At 41.1% G+C, this 21,941-nt stretch overlaps 1 protein-coding gene across 7 annotated transcripts in view; it reads left to right on the top strand.

Annotated features, from left to right (window-relative positions):
• Positions 1-21,941, top strand: part of SFMBT2 (Scm like with four mbt domains 2) — a 259,063-nt gene that overhangs the window by 16,573 nt on the left and 220,549 nt on the right. For 3 of the 7 annotated variants that reach the window (XM_066384911.1, XM_066384908.1, XM_066384909.1), the window contains exons 2-4: positions 9,905-10,051; positions 19,204-19,301; positions 21,190-21,430. In XM_066384911.1, coding sequence (XP_066241008.1) covers positions 9,952-10,051; positions 19,204-19,301; positions 21,190-21,430 — 439 coding nt within the window. In that variant the 5' untranslated portion in view covers positions 9,905-9,951. Of the gene's footprint in view, positions 1-3,114; positions 3,174-9,904; positions 10,052-19,203; positions 19,302-21,189; positions 21,431-21,941 lie in introns of those variants that run through there. The other 4 variants (XM_066384910.1, XM_066384912.1, XM_066384913.1 and 1 more) reach the window with 4 other exon arrangements.

The following is a 21,941-nucleotide window of genomic DNA, read 5'->3' as shown; positions in this document are numbered from 1 at the left end:
TGTTGTGTGGGGCTGACCTTGCTGAGCTAGAGTCACTTTAGCAGGGCTCTGTTGCCTGCCAGGTCCACCCATTAGATGTGTTGTTTGTGGAGCTATTTGGGTGTTTTGGTCTGAAGTCAGTCACCAGGTATGTTGGTTTGGGGGTCTCTTGTGAGGGCATCTCTGGTGCAGACCTTGGTCAGCTGTGCTTTTTGTGTTCCAGGCCACCTTGTAAGGGTTACCAAATGATCTGTGGTTGGTAGCTGCCTGTGCCCGGTTTGGAGGTACCTGGGAGAGGCTATGCTGCCAACTGAGGCCAGTCGGCACTAGTGCTTGAATTATGGCCTCATAGCAAGAGGTACAGGGCATGCCAAGGTCTGACATTTCTTGTTTGGCCTTTGTGGACCTTTGAGAGATTTTAAGAAAGACTGAAGTGCCTGTAGTGCAGGCAGAGGTTGGCTGCTTATGAGGAATAGTTGCTGAAAAAGGACCTGGTTGGGACATGAGTTGGATGGGGCTGCATCTCAGGGTAGGGTGAGCCATAAGGCGTGGCACTTCTGCCCACTAGCACTTCCTGGCTATGGTGGGGGTGAGCTCAATGAAGGAATAGTTTTGCACTTCTGTTTGGGAGAGAGCTATCCCTCCAGGCCTTACGTTTAAGGGAAACAATTCAGTTCCTCGCACTGTGGCTCTGTTGCTTTTTGATCTGCTGCCCCTGCTAATTTCCACAGCCAGCTGTTTTGGGGGTCCTCTTCCTAGCTCTGGGTCTTCAGGTTGGGTAACCTGCTGGGGGCTGGTACCCCTTGTTCCTCAGGGGGTACCTCTGTAGATGAGATATCTCTCCTGACTCATAACTACCACAGGTGGGACCAGCTTATTTCACATCTCCACCCTTTTTACCAATCTGTACACGGCTTATTCTCTATTTCCTTAGTTAGAGGAATGCTGTTCAGCTATATTTCAGGCATTTCTCAGTGATGGTTGCTCTGTAGCTTAAATTGTAATTTTGATGTACTTGTGGGGGGAAGTAAATAAAGCATTTACTTACCCTGCATCTTGACTGGAAGTCCTTAGAAAGAAGTTTTTAAAATTAAATTGTAAAACTGTTATATTATAAAAGAGAAGAAGCTGAGGACATCCTAGATGATACATTAAAAAAATAAAATGGTAGAAAACAAAAGAGAAATTTAAGGAGATTAAGGAGGTCCAACATTTGAGTATTAGAATGAAACAACAGAGAAAACAGAGATAAGACAGACTCCTGCATGTGCCTCAATCGGGACTCACCTGGCAAACCCCGCTCCCCTCCACAAGGTGATGCTCTGCTCGTTGGGGCTGCTGCTTTGTTGCTCAGCAACCAAGCTATTTTAGCACCTGAAATGATGCCATGGAGCCATCCTCAGCACCTGAGGCCAACTTTGTTTGGACCATTCAAGCCATGGCTGTGGGAGGGGAAGAGGGAGAGAGAGAGAGAGAGAGAGAGAGAGAGAGAGAGAAGAGAGGGGGAGGGGTGGAGAAGCAGATCGGTGCTTGTCCTGTGTTCTCTGACTGGGAATTGAACCCAGGACTTCCACATGCCAGGCCAATGCTCTACCACTGAGCCAACCGATCAGAGCTGAATAGTTTTCAGTGTTGAAAAGTTTCACTCTTGAAGAAGTCACTCAGGGCCTCAAGCCACAAGTAGATTGCCACTAGACACATTATTGTAACATTTCAGAATATAAAAAGACCAGGTAATTAGGATGGTATCAGACTTTTCAACAGTGGAAGCTAGAAAATAGAAGAGGGAAAATGTCAAAATTCTGAGAGAGGATGTTTTTCCAACTTAAATTATTTTTTTTACCTACCTAAACTATTGGTTGAAATGTGACAGTAAGTAAGAACATTTTCAGCCATATAAGGTTTCACACATTTTTCATTAAGTCCTCTCTTATGTGGAGAATATGCTCCATAAAAAGGAAGGAGAAAACAAGATCTACGCAGTCCTGGGACACAGTAGTGGGGCAATCTTACAAGGAAAGAGATGATGCAAGGTCTCAGGATAGACAGTATGTGCGTACCAGGCACAGACGGCAGTTGGTGTAGGTTAGGGCAGAGCAGAACACCTTGGTAGAAATTACCTGAAGATGACATTAATAAAATACCTCTGTATATCTCAGTTTATCTAGAGATGAGTTAGCCAATTGATGGAAATATTCAATTCCAGTGGGTGATAAGTATGTGGAAAACTAAGGATGTAGGAAAAACAAGACCATCATTAACTCTTGGGAAAAGTTGTGTAAGAAAGGGTTATTTCATCAGAGAATGGTGCATGGTTCTGCTATAACATACTGTGCCGTCATATCCGTTAGGGAGATGAGGGGGGAGGGAGAGAGGAAGAGGTAGGAAGGTGATAGTGGTGTGACTAGTAGGGCATTTTCTGATAATGACACATCTGAAAAATTAAGAAGTAAGGTGTTGTGGAGATGAATGGCAAAACAATCAGCTAAAATAGATGAAATTGATTGCCTGGCACAGAAGGACATAGAGAGGGAGGATATGGGCAGAAGTCTGTGCTGTTGTGCTGTTTTTCTTTTTCCCTAGGGTGAGGAGCGTACAAGCCTTGTAGGATATTTGGCTTTTAAAATTATATGTAGACATAACATATAAAAGTCATCTGCTAGTCTGTTATCTCAGTAAGGCTAAGGAAAAGGCATCTGCTAAGAATGAGGGACCTAATTCTTAGAGATTGTGTAATCCCTTCTCCTTTTCATCTTTGAGAACACTGAGTCCTGAAACAATAGTTACTGCAGCTGTTTAGGTCCATTGAGGGAAGGGACCTACCACGAGTAGCTAACATGATACATTCTTGGTACTGTAACGTCTTACTGAACTTTTGTGGAAAGCAAGTGGGGCTGACTTTAGGCAGATGGTATAGCAAAGCTTGACTTCGTAAAACAATGGAATTGAGATAACTGGCATTCTATAAGAAAAACTAGAATTAAAGTTATTTTCTGAATACTATTTAATTCAAAACTATTGCTAGAAAAACCAACCTTCTTCTCTCCACATTTCAATGATTTTGCAGAAATATTGTGTTTTCTAGTATACTTATTATAGATATCTTCTGATGAAGAACAATTTTTATCTTTCTAGGCAACCCAGACAAAAATCTCTTTTTCATAAAGCAGATGTTCTTTGAGTGCAGTCCTTGGGTCAGCAGCATCAACACCACCTGGGAACTTGTTAGAAATACACCTGATTGGGCATTACCCCAGATATACTGAATTGGAAACTCTGGGGTGGAGCCCAGCAGTCTGAGTTTTGATAAGCCCTGCAGATAATTCTGCTCTACCTTAAAGCTTGAGAAGTGCCCAAATAATAGTTGATGCCATTAATTGACAATGCTGACCCCCTTCACTTCTTTAGGAGTTAAACTCAGTCCAGACCCCCCCCCCATCCCACCCCTCCAGCCAGCAAAGGGGACCTTGTGGTGCTCATTCTCTAGGTTTAAGCACCTTGGTCAGCATTAATGAAAACTGGAATTTTTTTTTTTAAACAAACCAAAGACAGCAACATTTGGCATTATAGATAGTCTTTTGGATAAAAACTGAGTTGAACAATAACAATCTACGCATCATAGCTACAAGCTTATTAAAAAGGAGAGCAGTCCTTCTAGGGTATATTTGTAGGGATTTGGGATTGAGTGGGTGTTAGGGACCCCACAGAAAGTGGTATAAACAAGCTAGGAGGTAATTTCTCTTATGTGTCATAGTCTGGAGCTGACTGCAGAACCAAGCTCTTTTTTCCTTTGTTTAAGTATTTGTGGGGCTTATGTGATCCCTGGGGGTACCGCAAATGCATGCCCTTTCTACTAAAGGGTGTGACCTTGTAGTTGAACATACTTATTCTGCACACTTGCTCCTGGACAGAACCTAGCGGTGCGACCATATCCAACAACAAGGGCAGCCGAGCAGTGTTTATTTTGGTTAACCAGTTACTCCTTGCTGTAGACAACGGAGAAAACAGATATTGGAGGTGGGAGAGGGACATTTAACAGTTTCTGATGCACAGTAATTTCTGCCTGTGTTCACTTTCAGATAGATTCTTTTCACAGCAGAATGCAATGTGATGGTCATGTCATAGAGACTGGGTTATCAAACCATGCAAAATCATTGTCATCCCCTTATAACCCTACCTCAAATGACCTCAAGTTTAATGATTACCGCACTAAGGGATATGTGAACAGTAGTCCTTTTCTCTATTTCATTCTCTTCTTGCAACGAAAGTTTGGTGCACTGAAACCTAGCTTTGTATATGTAAAGTTTAATGTATGACAAAGACAGGGTATAAATCCAGTGGTGTAAGACTCTATGGCAAACTGTGTGTGGGGGATCAGCTCAGAGTGGTACATCGCAAAATATTTGAGCATGAATTCCCTGTGTGGCAAATGTGAAACTGGAAATCCTGGAGAAGGTAGACTTCTGGTGTCCTACGATGGGGGAGCACATTTAGGAATATGTTTTAGAAGAGATAAAGGGAATTGGTGGATTGGACTAAGTTAAGAAACAAAACAACGAACATTTCGTATGTCAAAAGGAATCTGGGAAAATATTTGTCAGTAGTTTGTGAGGTAAAATATGGAGAGCTCTTAAAAATTATACAAAATACTAACAGAGTTAAAATGTGGGAAGGGTGGGAACAGAGGTAGTATCACATGAAGATGGTACATGGCAATGGTAAGATACTATTTTTTGAATATCAAATTGGAAAGGATGAAAGGAAACATTATTTATGGCCGAAGAGGAAATTGCGTTTGGATGGATTCTGTCATCTCCTGCGGGTCACTCGGGAAGTACAGACAGCAGGCTGGATAGCATTTCAGCCATTTGCATCATGAGGCTTAGCATGTTGTTCCATTTGGCCCTATACTCGAGCTTCTGGGCTGGGACACAAAGGAAGCGTCCCAGATGGAGCAGAAATTCTGGCTGAGGAGAGCCACTCCAGCACTGTTTATGATGTTGAAAACAAAACAAAACAAAACAATTTAATGGTCTGCAGTAGTGGAATGGTAAATAAATTACCTTATTCATATTGTAATAAAAATTACTGAACCATTTTAAATCATGTCTTCAAAGAATTTTAATGATGCAGGGAAATACTTTCTATGTAATGTTAAATGAAAAACAAATTAAAATTCTAAATTTCATATGAACTCAAAAAAACCCACAGAGTAGCTGTCAGGAGGAGTTATTATAAACATAAAAGTGATTTTCCCTGGGTGATTTAAATTTGTTCCTTTATAATTACATTCCTTAAGACTTCTACAGAGAGTGTAGTTACCTTTTTTTTTTTTTTTAGAAAGAGAAAAAGTAAATACTGTTGAAAAAGTGAAAGTGTGACGTGTCATTTGCCAAAATAAACTTCGCAGCCCCTAGGACGATGCTTTGTCAGTTGTCCGTATACAGAATAATGTGAGGTTTAACTCTGCCACTCATTCAGTGGCTTGCTTTTTGGTTTTTATATTGTTACCCTTGAGTTCTTTTTAAAATGATTGACTTGGTGCATTTAAGTCGATGTCTTATTTTACAGTTCCTGGTTACCTTTTTATAGTGTCTGGTTAGAGGCAAATGGAGAGTACTGAATCACTGAGGAGTCATAAAAATTTTAGCAAACTTTTTTCCTCATTAATAGTGTCAGATAAACCATTGAAACTTGACATTAATAATATGGAGTTTTTATTCATGGAGTTTTTTTTTTTCCTTAGCAAAAAAAAATAATTTTTGCCTGATTACATATTTGAGGTGGAATGATTTTCATGACTTTATAGATGGATGAAAAAAGGGAATTATCTTAATATGATGCACTTGATTTAGCTTCTGAGATTTCTTCTTTGAAATTGGAATGATACAACAAGGCACCACATTCAATAAAAACCTACTATTTAGAAGTTAACTATAAAAGATTTGTGGAATATTATAGGGAAACTGTGAAGTCTCCTTTTGAAATTTCTCAGGTTTAAAATTTCCCATGTTCTTTTTAACTAGTTTGCTATTATTAATGAAAACTTTTAAGAGAGCCAAGAATTGATGGTTATTTTAGGATGTGCTCCGAATTCAAATATAGTATCTCTAGCTTACCTATGCAGTGCTCTAGCTGTGCTGTCAAAAAGGCAGCCACTAGCCACCAATGGCGTTTAAACTGAAATTAAAATTGAGATGCCATTCACACGATCTACATTCCAAGGGCTCAGTAGCCATTTATGGCTAGTGATTACTGACTTGGACTGTGCAGGCATAGAAAGTTCTATTGGACCTTGCTGATCTAGAGATAATTTAAAATATATAATAAACCCCCCAATATTTCTGATTTGTTTTAGAATGTCTAATGTGTGTTCTTTCTCACCCATTTCCTTCTTAACAAAGCTTTGTCTAGCTCTAGCCTATGCTAAAATAGTTTTCTTCTTTGAATACTCCTCAAATGATAGGAAGCAGGTGCTTATTGTATTTAGTTCAGATAAACGGGTAGTCTAAATGCAGAAAATATGCAATTAGTACTAAAGAGCTCTAGTAAATTCATAGACTTTTACATTTGAAAAGGGCCATTGATTGCATCTAATTAAGCCTTCTTGTTTAACTGATGAGAAGTTTGAGTTGCAGAGAGGTTAAGAGTAATTGCTTAAGTCACACAGCTAGTGACCTTGTTACTCCTTATTCTCTACGTTCACTGTCCTTGTCACTAGGCAGAGACCACTTTTTAAAGGGTGATCCAGTACTACAATTCTGTTCAACAACTTTGGAGACAAGAAGAGCTAATTATAGTAGAATTAACTTTACAGAAGGTCACAAAACGTATTGTGCAAGACAGGAAATGACTCTTTAAAAACCCAGTCTCCTGAGCCGTCTTTTCATGTCTTCGGAAAAAATGCTGCTTTCATGAAGAGACACTTCTAACTTCAGTCTTGAAATTACATGTATTTTAAGAATCAAAAGGAAATTTCCTTCTTTTAAAAAATTGACCCCCACTCGGTTTTTTTTTTTTTGGTTTGGGTAATGAAGTTAGGAAAAGGATTAGCTTTTTAAAATCTTGATTTTATTTTGCAAAAATTTCAATTGTTACCAGTAAGATATGCCCTACCCCCAATTCCATTGAAAGTAATTTCTGTGAAATGGTTTGTCATTTTTATATTTAGTAAATTTTCTCCCACAATTATTTATTTATTCCTTAGACACTGCATAGGTTCTGTTAGTTGTTGAGAGCTAGCTGTGACCAAGGAAGTAATTTCTTTCTAGGAACTTGAGAATATGCTGTGAAAAGTTTGCATTTTGTTAATATTGGGCGATTCTTGGGTTGTTTCCACATGTTCTGCAGATTGTACTTTTCAAATACACATTGACCTTGTTTCCTTTTCGCTTTTACTGTCTCAGTCTAGACCTTCATCTGCATGTTGTTTGTAGTCTCTGTTTCCATTCAGTCTTGCCCCTGTCTGTCTTCTGTCTGGCATGCAACTAGCTACCAGAGTGACTTTTCTAGAACAAATCTGGTCGTTATACTTCCTGGAATGAACTCCGGAGGTGTCTCCTCCTTCCTGCAGAGTGAAATGCAGGTTGGATCCTTGTTTTGGCAAACTGTTTTCTCATCCCTATTCACATCCTCAAGTCTTTGTTCAAGTATCATTTCTCAGAACTTGCCTGGACGTCATCTAAATAAATGGTCACCCCCTCCACCTTGCTCACTTGTATCTTCTTTCCATCTTCTCTCCATTTTTTCCTATAGTACTTATCACCTTCTAACTCACTATATATATATAGTTTACCAATTTTCCCTAATTAAGATGTGCAGTCTGTGGTATTTTGTTTGTCCCGAGTGTTCAACGTGCTGTCCCGTTTCTTTGGTTGCCTGACCTTCTCCCCTCCAAGTTTTTGGTAATTCCTGGATTACTCCGTGGAGAGCGGTGGAAGGCCGAGTTTCCCAGAGCAAGCCACCCTTTTCCTCTCTCTTTGTCCAGGCCATCTTGTAGCCCCTGGGGTCAGCAGATGTGTCCTTGCCTCAGTGATGAAGTGATCTCACAGTCATATTTCTTGTCATTGGGCGGGGTGTGGGTTTTACCTTTTATGATATCCCAGTGTTCCCTGTGAGCATTCTCCCGGTAGATACTTGTTGGTTGTGGGGTATTTGGTTGGATGGCCACTTGCTCATCATCAAGTGGTTTCTCTGCTGATCGTATCAGCAACTGCTCCTTAGGGACAGGTGGCAGTAGCAATAAACCGGTGAGTACTGCTGTCCATTGTGAAATCCGAGCATAAGACACAAGCAGCCCAGTCACCCTGTTGGCCTTCCTGCTCTGTGTGCAGCCCCTGGGGTGGAAATCTCCAAAAGCATAGCTGGCCCAAAATTGATGTGTCTGTATTGTAATAAGAGTGGTGAAGAAATGCTCCTAGGAGTACACAGTTCTGCCCATTATCATGTGGGCTGTTTTGGCAAACTGATGTCTATGGGGCAAAATTAGCCAGCCTCAACATTTTCATGCCAATTTGCCAATGTCCTCCATTTGAAGTACCTTTAGAACCCAGCTGCCCATTAAATGGACACCTGTGTTTGTTATTTTCCCTCAAAGATTTCAGAAACTAAACTTATAGAATAATCCACTAGTAATATGAAATAACTTTGAATTATTAAAAAAAAAAACCCCATTTTCTATTTAGGTTTAAATCATTCCTTTAATTTTGACAAAAACTCAAAATATTTCTCAGGAAAGTAATACAAACAGCACCAAAATATGGGCAGTGTGTGTACACGTGTGTGTGTTATAAGAAGGGCATAGTATTCTGTTTTTCATTTCCCCCTCCACTGACTTGAGAGAGAGAAAGAGGAAGAGTTGGAGGAGAGAGAGAGAGAGGAAGGGGTGGAGGAGAGAGAGAGGAAAGGGTGGGAGGGCAGAGAGAGAGAGAGAGAGAGAGAGAGAATGAACTCAGTTCACTTTGTTGTTTCATTTAGTTGTGCACTTAGTGATTGCTTCTCTAATGTACCCTGACCGACCAGGGGTTGAACCTGCAATCTCTGGTGTACTGGGTCGATTACCCTTATCCACTGAACCACCTGGCCAGGGAGGGCATGGAATTCTTAAAAGATAATTTACCAGTCTGTGAGTGACAAAATACTCTGTTTATGTAGCTATAGATGTACTATTCTTTTCCTTTATCTGTCTTTGTCCTTTTGCTGATTGAAACTTTTATCTACACGTGAAATAAAAGGGAACATTTGATAAAGGAAAGATGAAAAATAACCCCACATGCCTGTGTCTGACCACCAGAACTGCACATTGCTGACCCTGAGTGTTTTATAGGATATGACAGAAGTGAACTAGATTGTAGGATTCTGTGAGACTGACTATACTTGTACTTGTTTCACCGCCAGTCATTTCGGAAAGCAAGCGTGGAATAGCCGTGCTGTTATGGGAAAAGTCTGATTGGTCACAAAGCTCATGTTTGCAAATGTTGATACTTTAGCTGGTTTTGGGAACCATTGCCTGGGAGGCAGCAGACATCTTATCTGTGTGTGGGGATGCTGAGCTGAGGTGGACTTGGCGTTTCACCTCGAGTGAGATCTGAGGAAGAAACAGGTGGGTGGCAGAGTGCCATGCCAGCGTTACCAGGGTAGATTTCGGGTTGAAACATAGAGTCTATTTGTTGATGAAAATGTGTCCATGTTAGTGGTGATAATAACTTGTAGAAAATTGATGGTTTTGCTCAGCTGTGGCCTTTGTTGTTGACCTTGTGTAGACATGTAGTCTTTACTTTAGTCTTGATTCTCGGTATTTTCTATTATTATTCCATTGCTTCCCGAATGCTATAATAAAATAGTAGCAGCTCTGACAGGATGCCTTATCTTTGGAGAGTTTAAGAATAAGTGAATCTAATTCCTTTTTCTTGTTGGTTGCCCTCAGGTAATTCTTCTTGCAGAATGAATTAAGAGAAGATCTGCTCCTTAGGAATGGAGAGTAGCTTGTCAGTTACCAGGATGCCAGATCCTTCATCTTCTCCCCTGGAGACACATCCGAGCTCAGCTAATGGTAATGGAGATCTTGATTCAGGTACGATTTTGTTTTCTAGATCCTTTTGGCCTTTTTGTGTATTGACCACTATCTTTCTAGAAATATTTCAGGAGACAATGGGGTAGCATTTCTAGATCTCACATGCTGCCTGTTCCTAGTATTTACTATCATATTTATAAGCAAAAAGCAGCTTGGAAGTTAGGCAAACTTTGGTTCAAAAGTAATATTATTACCTGTATACTAGACAGAGCGGCTGACAGTGTTGTGACAAATCACTTCAAAATTTCAATGGCTTCACAAATAAATGTTGCTGATTATTCACACTGCGGATTTCAGTCAGTGGGTGCTCAGATCGCTGAGTCTGTCCTGAGTCTCCGCTGAGTCTAACTGCGCCACAGCGAAGCCTGCTGCTTCCCGTCCTCACACGGGAAGCAGAGCTGCAGGGCTTGGAATCAGTAATAAATGCCCTAGCTCAAAGAGACAGCTACAGTTTAGCTCAAAGAGACAGCTACAGTTTTTACTGAAAACCCCCTTTTAAAATTTGATTTTTCAAACACAGTTCACATTTAATATTATTTAGTATTAGTTTCAAGTGTACAACACAGTGGTTCAACATTCACATATGTTAAAAAGTGTTCCCCCTAATATTTTTAAATACCCACCTGGTACCATATATCAGTGGTCCCCAACCTTTTTTGGGCCATGGACCGGTTTAATATCAGAAAATATTTTCATGGACCGGCCTTTAGGATGGGACGGATAAATGTATCACGTGACCGAGACAAGTGTCAAGAGTGAGTCTTAGACGAATGTAACAGAGGGAATCTGGTCATTTTTTAAAAATAAAACATTGTTCAGACTTAAATATAAATAAAACAGAAATAATGTAAGTTATTTATTCTTTCTCTGCGGACCGGTACCAAATGGCCCACGGACTGGTACCGGTCTGCAGCCCGGAGGTTGGGGACCACTGCCATATATAGTTAGATATTATTGACTATATTTTTTTATGCTGTACTTTAATATCTCTGTGACTATTTTGTACTAACAATTTGTTCTTAATCCCTTCACCTTTCCACCCTGTCCCTCCACCTCCTTTCTCTGTGCTCAGACCCTCCTGACTGAGCCGGGCTGGGGAGGCAGGGAAATAGAATTCTCTGGCATGTGCCCAGAAAAGATGACAGCAGGATCTGCCCAAGCACTAGATGCCATTTCCTGAAACCTCCAGCCCAGCTTTCAAAAAAGTGCATCATGTGAAAGAAATTTAGTTCATTGAATTTGTGGTAAAGTCTTTCTCCCTTTAGGAAATCACAAAGCAAAACAAAACATCACAGAACAAACAAAACCAAACCAGTCTTTGATTGAGATTTGATATTAACAAAAGATTTTGTAAATGCACCTTTTCTAAATAGTTGCTTATATGGAGTTAATTTTTGGTCGTTACTGGTTTGCTCAGTGAATAGAGTGTTGGCCCAGTGTGCAGAAGTCCCAAGTTCAATCCTTAGTTAGGGCACACATAAGAAGTGACCATCCGCTTCTCTTCCCCTCCCTCTCCCTCCTCTCTTTCTCTTCCCTTCTTGCAGCCAGTGGCTTGATTGGTTCGAGTGTCGGCCCTGGGCACTGAGGATAGCTCAGTTGGTCTGAGCATTGGCCCCAGACAGGGTGGCCAGGGTGGATCCCAGTTGGGGTATATGCTGGAGTCTGTCTCTCTATCTCCCCTCCTCTCATTTTAAAAAAAAAAGGAGTTTATTTTTAAAAGATTTTTTTAAAGGATTGCATTATTATATAAAAGAAATAGATAAGGACAACTTAGCTTTCAGAATCATGAGCATTGATATGATGAAAATTCATGGACAAAAATGTCGATCATTAATTCAGTGGGAGATTTGACCATTGTCCAAAGAAGGTACAAAATTTGTTTTCATATTTTGATGAGACTAGTCAATACAGAATTACAGATTGCTTGATGTAATTGAATTTACTAGTTTGTTTCTCAAATTATATCTTCATCTGGAAAAAATATAGAAACCTCTGAAATAATTGCTTGAAAAATGTTAGTATGTTTCAAAATCAACTCATTCTCCCCTTTTTAGTTTCTTTCTATATAAAGTAGGAGTCAGAAAAATTCTAAAAGCAAAATTGAATCTTTTTCTCCCAGTGGAAATCTGGAAATTCTTTTTCTGAGAAACCATAGTCCCATAGATCGAAGGTTCACCTTAGTTATTCTTTTATTTTAGGATAAATATGCCTTTAAGAAAAGTTGTTTTGTTTGCTGAGTGAGGTTATTTTTCCTCTTTAGGAGTCCCAGATTTTCACCATATTTTTGTTGTATACACACCTGACGTCTATGACTGCATTGCTTTCAATGGTATGTTTTCAAAACTGTCTAAATGGCAACTGTGTGTTGACTTTTCATTTTCAGAGAGCTGCAGGGTCTTTCTAGCTGAAATAAATTCTGAAACTTATTAAAAATTTGGCGTCAGGAAAATTATTTGTACTGAATTCCTGGTGGGCGGTCCTATGAATGGGGAGGTGTGTGCGCCAGAACGGGCCATGCCAAACGCCCATCATCACTGTGCTCACTGCTTGGTTAGTTCTTTGTTCATATCCGAAATAGAACTAGCAGTTCTAAACAACTCTAAATTATCTTAACATTTTTCTAAAATTGGTTGACCTTTTCCTCCCATTTGACTAATCTGTCCTATTTCCTTGGAATTTCCATTTAGACTTGTGTGGTGAGGAGACTTTTAAGTTTTGCCACAGAGACAGATGTCCCTAAAGAGGAAATCAGTTTAAAGCAGGATCTAAACCTTTGTAGGGAGCAGAGGCTGACTTCGAGAAACTCAGATATAGTTTTAGAATTTTAGACTTTTTTTTTTTACAGTGATAGAGAGAGAGTCAAAGATAGCGATAGACAGACAGGAGCGGAGAGAGATGAGAAGCATCAATCATTAGTTTTTCATTGTGACACCTTAGTTGTTCATTGATTGCTTTCTCATATGTGCCTTGACCGTGGGGCTGCAGCAGACTGAGTAACTCCTTGCTCAAGCCAGCAACCTTGGGTCCAAGCTGGTGAGCTTTGCTCAAGCCAGATGAGCCCACGCTCAAGCTGGTGACCTCGGGGTCTCGAACCTGAGTTCTCCGCATTCCAGTCCGATGCTCTATCCACTGCACCACCGCCCAGTCAGGTGGATTTTAGACTTTTAAGAACATACTCAAGTAGGAGTTGTCAAGTAGTTTATTTTCCCAAGTGGTTCCCTTTTCACCTGTTAATACATGAAATGTCTTCTGTCTGCCGTCAGTTGTGTGGCTAGTTAGTTCTGGGACCAACTGTAATGTGCTTAGGGTTGAATGGTGTCTTGGTCCTTTTCCTGGGAGCGATTCAGATGAGCAGGAGAAAGCATTTAAATTGATCATTCTTCTTCATCTGGTTGTGAATTGACTCAAATGAGGGACAATAAGCACATGACCCTGTGATCATGGCATATGCTCTCTTAAGTACATTGCATGTGTTGGCATTAAGTCTTCCACAACCCATGAAATAGCAGATGAAATTAGAAAAGGAGGAGTTACCTGGCTCTTGTGTTCAAGCCAGGATTTTATCTCAGGCATCCTGAGGTTCTAGAACCTTATGCTTTGAAACACGGAGCTGTGCCTGCCCTTCAGTGCAGGGAGAAGTCACCTGTGATACATAAGCATGCATAAACACACACACACACTCACACACACTCACTTTATGGGAGACAGCAACAACTTAGATTCTTTCCTTTCCTCTCCTCCGCTTGTCTCTCAACCCCTCTCCCCGTGTGTTACAAGACACACGACTGCACCTCCCTGACACCTGACCACACGTAAGTGCCTATAGCTCTGTCTCTTTTTTTTTTTTTGTATTTTTCCGAAGTTAGAAGTGGGGAGGCAGTCAGACAGACTTCCGCATGCGCCTGACCAGAATCCACCGGGCATGCCCACCGGGGGGCAATGTTCTGCCCATCTGGGGCATTGCCCAGTGCCGTAGGCACCATTCTAGTGCCTGAAGCGGAGGCCATGGAGCCATCCTCAGCGCCCGGGCCAACTTTGCTCCAATGGAGCCTTGGCTGTGGGAGGGGAGGAGAGAGATAAAGAGAAAGGAGGGGGACGGGTGGAGAAACAGATGGGTGCTTCTCCTGTGTGCCCTGACCGGGAATTGACCCCTGGACTTCCACATGCCGGGCGGCGCTCTACCACTGAGCTAACTGGCCAGGGTCTATAGCTTTTTTTGAACCAAATCAGTGGGCCAAACGATGAAGTCCAACCTGCTTGCTTTTTGTGTTTTTTGATCCTGTGTCTTCGGTCCCTTTGTCCCCAAACCTAGCTGTTGTGATTCTCACACTGATGATCCATCACTCAGAAATGAAAACTTCAGCTTAAAACAAGGTTTCTGAGTCTTATTAACAGTTTTCTCATGTTTGGTTTTTCCTCTTTTCCTAAGGAAAGCTCAAATAGTTGGGGTCAGTAATTGACCCTTGAGTCCCCTGGATGAAATAGAATGATCTCTCCCCCGGGATGCCCTGGGGTAAGCAGGGGCAGACGAGCTGAAAGCCTTTCCAGTGGACAGGATGGCCAGGAACACACAGAAGGGCATCGACCAAATCCGGTCTTCTGGAACTGTGGGCTTCCTCAGCTGCGGTGATAAAAGCAAGCAAAACACCATGCTGCTCTAGAGATAAATAGATTTCTAGGCATAATTTTTCCAACACAGCTAAATGTAATTTCCTGATGAAGTCTGTAGATAAAGTGATGTTGCACATTTACCTTGGGCAAGCCTGAGTAACAAGAATTATTCTGGAAATGTGGGCTTGATATTTTGGGGGTGGTGGTTGTATTAGGACATATCAGCTGGAGTTCCACCGGCTTTTGTATTCAGAAGGAAATGAATCAACATCCTAATTAGAGAAAATCAAATCTCTGACTCTTCATGGTGGGAAGGAACTACTGTAGTTTTATGTGACTCTGTTGTATCCCCTTTAAAAAATCTCCTTTAGATAGTGTTGCCTCCCCTGGCTAGGATATTAGGTCATTTTTACATTTTTTTCTGTAAAGACTCTGAGTGTCTGGGTAGCTGAGATACCTGTGAGGACCTCTGTGTTCAGGTGACTGTCCCCTCCTCCCTGGTGTGGCCCTGCAGCTATGAACTGAGATCTAGGATTGGCTTTGGCCGGTCCTATCTGACTTAACATGATGTGTTTAATATACTCACAATGCAACTTTTTCCTAGAACTTCTAATAGTATGAATGGACTATCATCAGCTAAAATTACAAAGATTTAATGTCTTCCTTTTTGTTTCCACTTAAAAGAAATTCTAGCATAGAAGAAAGTGCTCTGTGAGATTCTGTTCATTTCAACCTGCCAGTTCTCCATTGTTTTTATTAGGTAGTGGTTATGGGCTTTAATATTCAGCCTTGCAAAGGTTAGCCTTTTTTTCATATTATAAAATTGTGCAACCCATGATTTGATTACTTATAAAAAGGTGTATGAGCCATTTGTTCATTCTGTTTTTCACTGTAAAGTAGCTTGCACTCCAACTTTTAGTAAGGTATTCCTTTTCTATTTATTATGAAATATTCTAGCCACATAAATAGCCTTCTGATTTCTTAGTAGCTTTTCATAGTCTGTTTTCATTACATCATTGGGCAATGCCTCCAACTGGTTCATTTACAGTGGGGGGAGATTGTCAGAGTTTCCTTGATAAAATGTTTAATGGGCTGAAGAGATTTATGAATCAGTGGTAAATATTTGCTCTGGGTTTATGAGACCTCCACTCATAAACATTGTGTGTGTTTATCTATTTATTGCTCATTGAAATGTCTTTAGAGAATCAGCTGCTTGGGGCACATGCAGTGGAGGAAGTGTTAATAAATCACAGATTTGAAAAGGTGGTATTGTGAGGAACCCTACATTTTGTATCAGATTTTATTGTTAAAACAGCACATTCAAAGTTACCAGTGCTGGGCATAAAGGTTTTTAAAGATTTTAATCCCATTCTAAGCCTGACTTTTGGGGTGCTTACTGAAGTATTTTCTTAGACAGCTGAGAGTGTCAGCTTTCTTCAGCACTGTTCTCAATGATGCACAACTGGGAGTCACAACGGTGCTTTTCCTTTCTTGCTTAACTCGAATGAATGAATAACTGAGTGAGTTTGAAAGCAGCTACCACCCACTATATTGGAAGAAGAGATTGGAGACATAGCTTGTAATGAATTAAAATTTGGTGGAAACAAACTTTTTTTTTGTGTGTGTGTGTGACAGAGACAGAGAGAGGGACAGATAGGAACAGACAGACAGGAAGGGAGAGAGATGAGAAGCATTAATTCCTCATTGTGGCTCCTTAATTCATTGATTGCTTTCTTATATGTGCCTTAACTGGGGGACTTTAGGAGGGCTACAGCACAGAGAGTAACTGAGAAAGGGAGAGGAGCAGGAAGCATCAACTTCCATATGTGCCTTGACCAGGCAAGCCCAGGGTTTTGAACTGGTGACCTTAGCGTTCCAGGTTGACACTTCATCTGCTGTGCCACCACAGGTCAGTCAGGGATGGTCTAAATTGAGGCTGTGGTCTTACTCTGACTACTGCTTCGAAGTGGTACTCACCGTGCCATTTTCAGTCATGGTGATGAGGTTCATTGAGGCCTTTTAATCAAGGCTGCTGCTGGGAGGTTCCTAACAGCTCAGTTGCGGACATTTCTGATGTGAAGAAACTGATTGCTCACTGAGAGACCCTGTTCCATTTTGGGGCAGCTGAAATTCTAAAGAAATGTTCACCCAGGAGCTCTCCAGGACTGCCTGCCCTCAAAGCCCAGGACTGAGCTTTATGCCCATGTCCTCGCTCTGGTTCTCTCTTCCTTTACAGGCAGGCCTCAGGGGCTCTACCCATTCTGTTCTTCTCTCGAAGATGGTTGCTGCCTTCAGCCCCCTGTTTTCTCGTTGTCTGACTTGGCTCTGGAATGTTCTAGGGCTCACTGGTGCAGGAAGACGGAGAAGTCAACTTTGGAGTCTCCAGATGGAGAAGGAGGTGATGGTGGTAAATGTAGAGAGACGTCTGATTTACGATATGGACAGAAGAATGACACAGAAAGGTGCTTCGTATGAGTTCCAGCCTTGAAATTGGACAGTTTGTGTTGGACTTCTGCCTCCTTGGCCAGACAGTTGTGGGACTGTGGTGGCTCCCGGCTCTCTGGGCTCCATCATCTCTTCTGTGAAATGGTGCTATAGTATCCATCTCTCAGGGTTTTTGGAAGGAGAAAATTAGTGATAGATTTAAGCAATCAGCATAGAGCCGACACCTCAGTCCGGCAGGGCTCTTACGACCTTGCTGTGTTGGTGTGTGATCACTTTGTGGAGCTGGAAGGTTGAACTGAGCCTGGATAGTGCAAAGAATAAAGTGTGACAAGTTAGCTATCAACAGGTACTGTACCTGGTCCCCTGGACAAATAAATAGTGCTGCTGTGATGTCTCTGGTTAGTGGATCAAAAAATGAACTTGGTAATCAGTCCATTGCTGCTTGGAGTAAAAGAACTGTGGGAAGAGCTGTTGGGTGACACTCAGATATGTTTTCCAGAATACGACCGCTTTCTCTTTGGATCTGCCCTACTGAGTCTTGGTGTCTGGAAACCAGCTGGCATCCTTGTAGCTGGTGGCTGCAGGAGCCGCTGGCTTTTTCCAGGGCATGCTTTTCTGATAAAAGGGTATTAAGTCCCTGGGGGAAGCAATGCTGGGAGAGATACAAGGGGAGGGTTTCTCTTCAGATGGCTTTCTCTGTTCTTGGACATTTGATTATAAACCACCTGACGGGAGTACAATTTGAGGAGACAATTTTCAGCAACTTCGATTTAGAAGACAAATTGAAGGTAATTTCCTTTTCGCTTAGCATCTTCTGACTTTACAAAAATTACTCTTTTATCATTTTTTGGAACTATGCAGAATACCACAAGAAAATTACTTTTCCAACTTCTAATTTAAGAATTTTTAATAGAAACAAGTAGTGATAGATAGATTCCAAGAACAAGGCTTTCTCTCTTAGACCCACCCAGTGCTCACCCCCGGCCCACCTGCAATATTTGTTCTTGGCTATTGAAGTAGCCTTTTGCTAGCAGAAGGTACATGCTTGCAAAAGAGAATCTGAACTTTTGGAGCTCTTACTTAACTGCATGTTTGGACAGTGTTACTCCTGTATGTTCTTTCCTTATGATAGTCTTACAAATAGGTAGAAGTAAGGTTTACAGGTGATTATTTGTTTCCATTTGAAATTGTGACATAACATTTATGTTATCTGAACTGTATCTTAAAATGAGTTATTTGGTATTTTTCAGCTATATAGATTGTCTTACTTTTACAGTCTTGAATGTTGGGGGAATTACTTGATTTCCTTCAGAGCCAAAATATAGGGATCATTTTAAGAGCCATGTGCATTTGATTTTATTTTTCCTTGATCCTTGTAATTGGAGAAACTCATGTTCTGTTGGTTTCTACTCGTGTGCCTTACTCTGAGAGCTCCGTCACGGCCGATGGCAGGACAATGGACCGTGGACTGGGTTGGCATCGAGGGTTTGTTTCACAGTTGGTTGGTTTCTGTCCCTAATTTGCCAAGTATCCTCACACACTTGAACAGTCCTCTGGGCCTCATTTTCCCCCCTTGAAATGACATCAGTGCTTTCCAAAGTCCCTACTGGCACTCACTGTCCATGCTGTTACTTTATAATCCCCAGCTGTAGAAAGCAAGCAGCCAGGGGACAAAGGGGCTGATGCTGTGTATATAGCGTGGTGTTTACTTAGCACTCATTGTTTCCTTTGCTTTGTCCTCCAGTCTCCCCAAAGGATGCAGTGCCCTGAGAGCCAGTTCCAGACTGTTACACTAACATGCAGCAACTATGCTATGAAACAAATCTCATTTCATTCACCTAAGAGCTCTTAATATTACCCTTGATTTTGTCAGGGTATCCAAGAAGACTTTCTTCAGTGTTTCCTTTCATTAGCCACCATCCCTAAAGTCAGCCAACTAAAACTATGAAAAGAATTTGACAGTATCTTCAGAAACCACTGAATTCATTCATTTCTTATATTAAGAATTTTCTGGTCTTCATCGGAGGCCAGTGCCTTTCTAGTCTTCACTCTAGCATTGAAATTCTCGTGCTTTCTATTTCGTTTTGGTCTTTCAGCAGAAGGTGGTTCAAGCTTGGAGGACATTGGCTTTAACTGGGGAGAGTACTTGGAAGAAACCGGTGCCAGTGCGGCTCCTCACACGTCGTTCAAACATGTACGTGACCTTCTTTCTCTTTCTGCTCTGCGTTTGGAGGGTGGGAGGGAACCTGCAGGAAGATGCCAAACCCACTGGAAGATAGGGAACAAGAAGAGATGAGGAATACAGCCAAGGTTTCTTAAAGAAGAGATGAGGAAGTTTGTTTGCTTTTTACAGGTAGCTCAGGTCAGGTGGGCCTGGCTGTTACGGCTCATTCACCCAACACAGGGCTGGGCACAGAGAGGCTGCTGAGTGGGTGGGAAATGTTGTGTAATTTTAACCTTGTCCTTATCTCAAAATGCTCAACTTGACAGACGTGACCCTTGCACACAGCCTTAGACAGGTAAGACTGATTAAAATAAATAAAAGCCAGCAAACTAGGTAAGTAGGTATAGTGTGTAATGTCTTCTTAGGAGGTGTAATGACTATATTTTTACTTTGGATTGATGTTTTTATTTTGAAAGAACACATAGTCTTTTGTGGGCAGCTGAGTCAAATTAGAAGACATATCATAAATATTCAGGGAACATTTACATCAAGCCAAAAAAAATATCATTCTTAACAAGGATTCCTTTGAACAGTGGAAATAGCTTGTCCAGAAGAATGCAAGTCCCAGAAAATAAAAAACGGAGTTTTTATCAGGTTTTTGTTTCCACATGAGATTTTGGGAATATACTGTTAGCAAGAAAAGATGATTTCTAAGACCTGAGTTTTTGGCAATACTGTTGCTTTTACTGGAAAGGAAAATTTGATTCTGAGAAACTTTTTTCCCCTACTGGGCTACCCAGGGCAGAGAATCAGCTTGCGTATCATTAGCAGATAGGAGCATTTTCTCAACCTGTTCTTTCTTTTGGCTTTCTTGCTGAAATAGGAAGTCAGAACTTTGATTATTTTAATGCAACATTTTATTCTGTTTAGTGTTGAAGTGTTCTTTTGAAAAGGAATTTAAAATCTTATTAAATTTGCATGACCTTATAAAAGCAGATCACATTCCCAATTCTCTTTTTATATCAACATTTACAGTGTTAACATTATTAGTTTATCACGAATGTGGTTGTGGCTATTTAGTGAAACCCAGTGGTGAATATTAAAACATAACAGAACTACAATTCACCTGGCATACAACATGTGTATGATTCTGTAAAGCTTCTGGTGATTTGGGATGACTTGCTTAGGTTCCTTGAGGCAGTTCAGGAAAAAGATATTGATTGACAACTTTTTCTTTTTCTTCTTTGCAGATAAAGAATTAGAACCTTTCCATACGGAGTAACTCATGTTCTCTTTAATCCAGTCTGTTCTTTCACCTCCCTTCTAATCACAATATTACAGGAAGCAGAGTGTCCTCAGGCCTGAGTGCTAGGTGTCAAAGAGAAGCATCTTTGGTCCCATGAGCAAGCCATTTTTAATTTCATTGTCCCTTAAGAAGCTGCTACTCACGGACATCAGATGCTTTAACATTGGGATGTCTGCCAGGCTGGAAAGCTTCTTTTGGGAAGGAAGGGTGGAAAATATTAATAGATGATAATCCTTCATTAATAAAAAAGAAAATCTACCCGTAATTACTGATTTCGAAGTAGCCACCAGCCACCTGGTGCTTTTGAGAATGTGGAAAGGGTGTTGTCCAGACAAGGGTGTGCTGTAAGTGTATGACGCACACCAGATATCAGATACTTCATTGAAAAAGAAGAATGTAAAATATCTCCTTAATATATTTTACATTATTACATCTTGAAATGATGATACTTGGGATATATTGGGTTAAATGAAATGATTATTAAAATTAAAATTATCTGTTTTATCTCATTTTTTAGTGTGGCTACTAGGAAATTTAGAGTCACAGTTTTTAATCTTCTGCATGTATGTGTCCAGTTTAATAATGGGTTTCCTGTGTTTCTGGTTCCTTAAGGTGGAAATCAGCATTCAGAGCAACTTCCAGCCTGGGATGAAATTGGAAGTGGCCAATAAGAACAACCCGGACACATACTGGGTGGCCACCGTTATCACTACCTGCGGGCAGCTGCTGCTTCTGCGCTACTGTGGTTATGGGGAGGACCGTCGGGCTGATTTCTGGTGTGACGTAGTGATAGCCGACCTGCACCCTGTGGGGTGGTGCACACAGAACAACAAGGTCCTGATGCCCCCAGAGGGTAAGCTCCCTGCTGGCTCATGGTTCAGAGCCTTGGGGTTTACAGGCCATCCTAATTCATGATGCTTGCGGGGAAAACCTTACAGAGCTTTCATAACTGATGTGTAGTGGGAAGGTCTAGCACTTTAAAAGATTGCTGAAGTTTTATTAGCTTGAGGATGCCAGAGTGAGCGGGAACTTGGCTGCATTTTTGGATGTTAGAGCTGATCCTGACTGCTGAGCCAACCATGGCCTTTAGGAGACAAAAGCACTGGAGCCTGATTTTGGAGGTAGGAAAGGAAGCTGAAGGGAGGCCGAGAATGAGGTCTTGTTTTCCATTGGTGATGAATTATGTTGCTTTTCTTTTGCTTTAGAGACTTGATATTTTGAACAGTGCTGCAGAACATCTGAAATAGGTCTAAGTTTTAATGTCTTCTTGTGGGGAGACTCAGGGTGTGGAACATGCAGAAAACTCAACAGATGAGGAGACAAGACATTACTTTTGAGGGGGTTGTCATAGCTTATATAGATAA

This window comes from Saccopteryx leptura, chromosome 5 (assembly GCF_036850995.1).
Source record: "Saccopteryx leptura isolate mSacLep1 chromosome 5, mSacLep1_pri_phased_curated, whole genome shotgun sequence".
Taxonomy (NCBI): Eukaryota; Metazoa; Chordata; class Mammalia; order Chiroptera; family Emballonuridae; genus Saccopteryx; species Saccopteryx leptura.
This window is presented reverse-complemented; position numbering and strand designations above follow the sequence as displayed.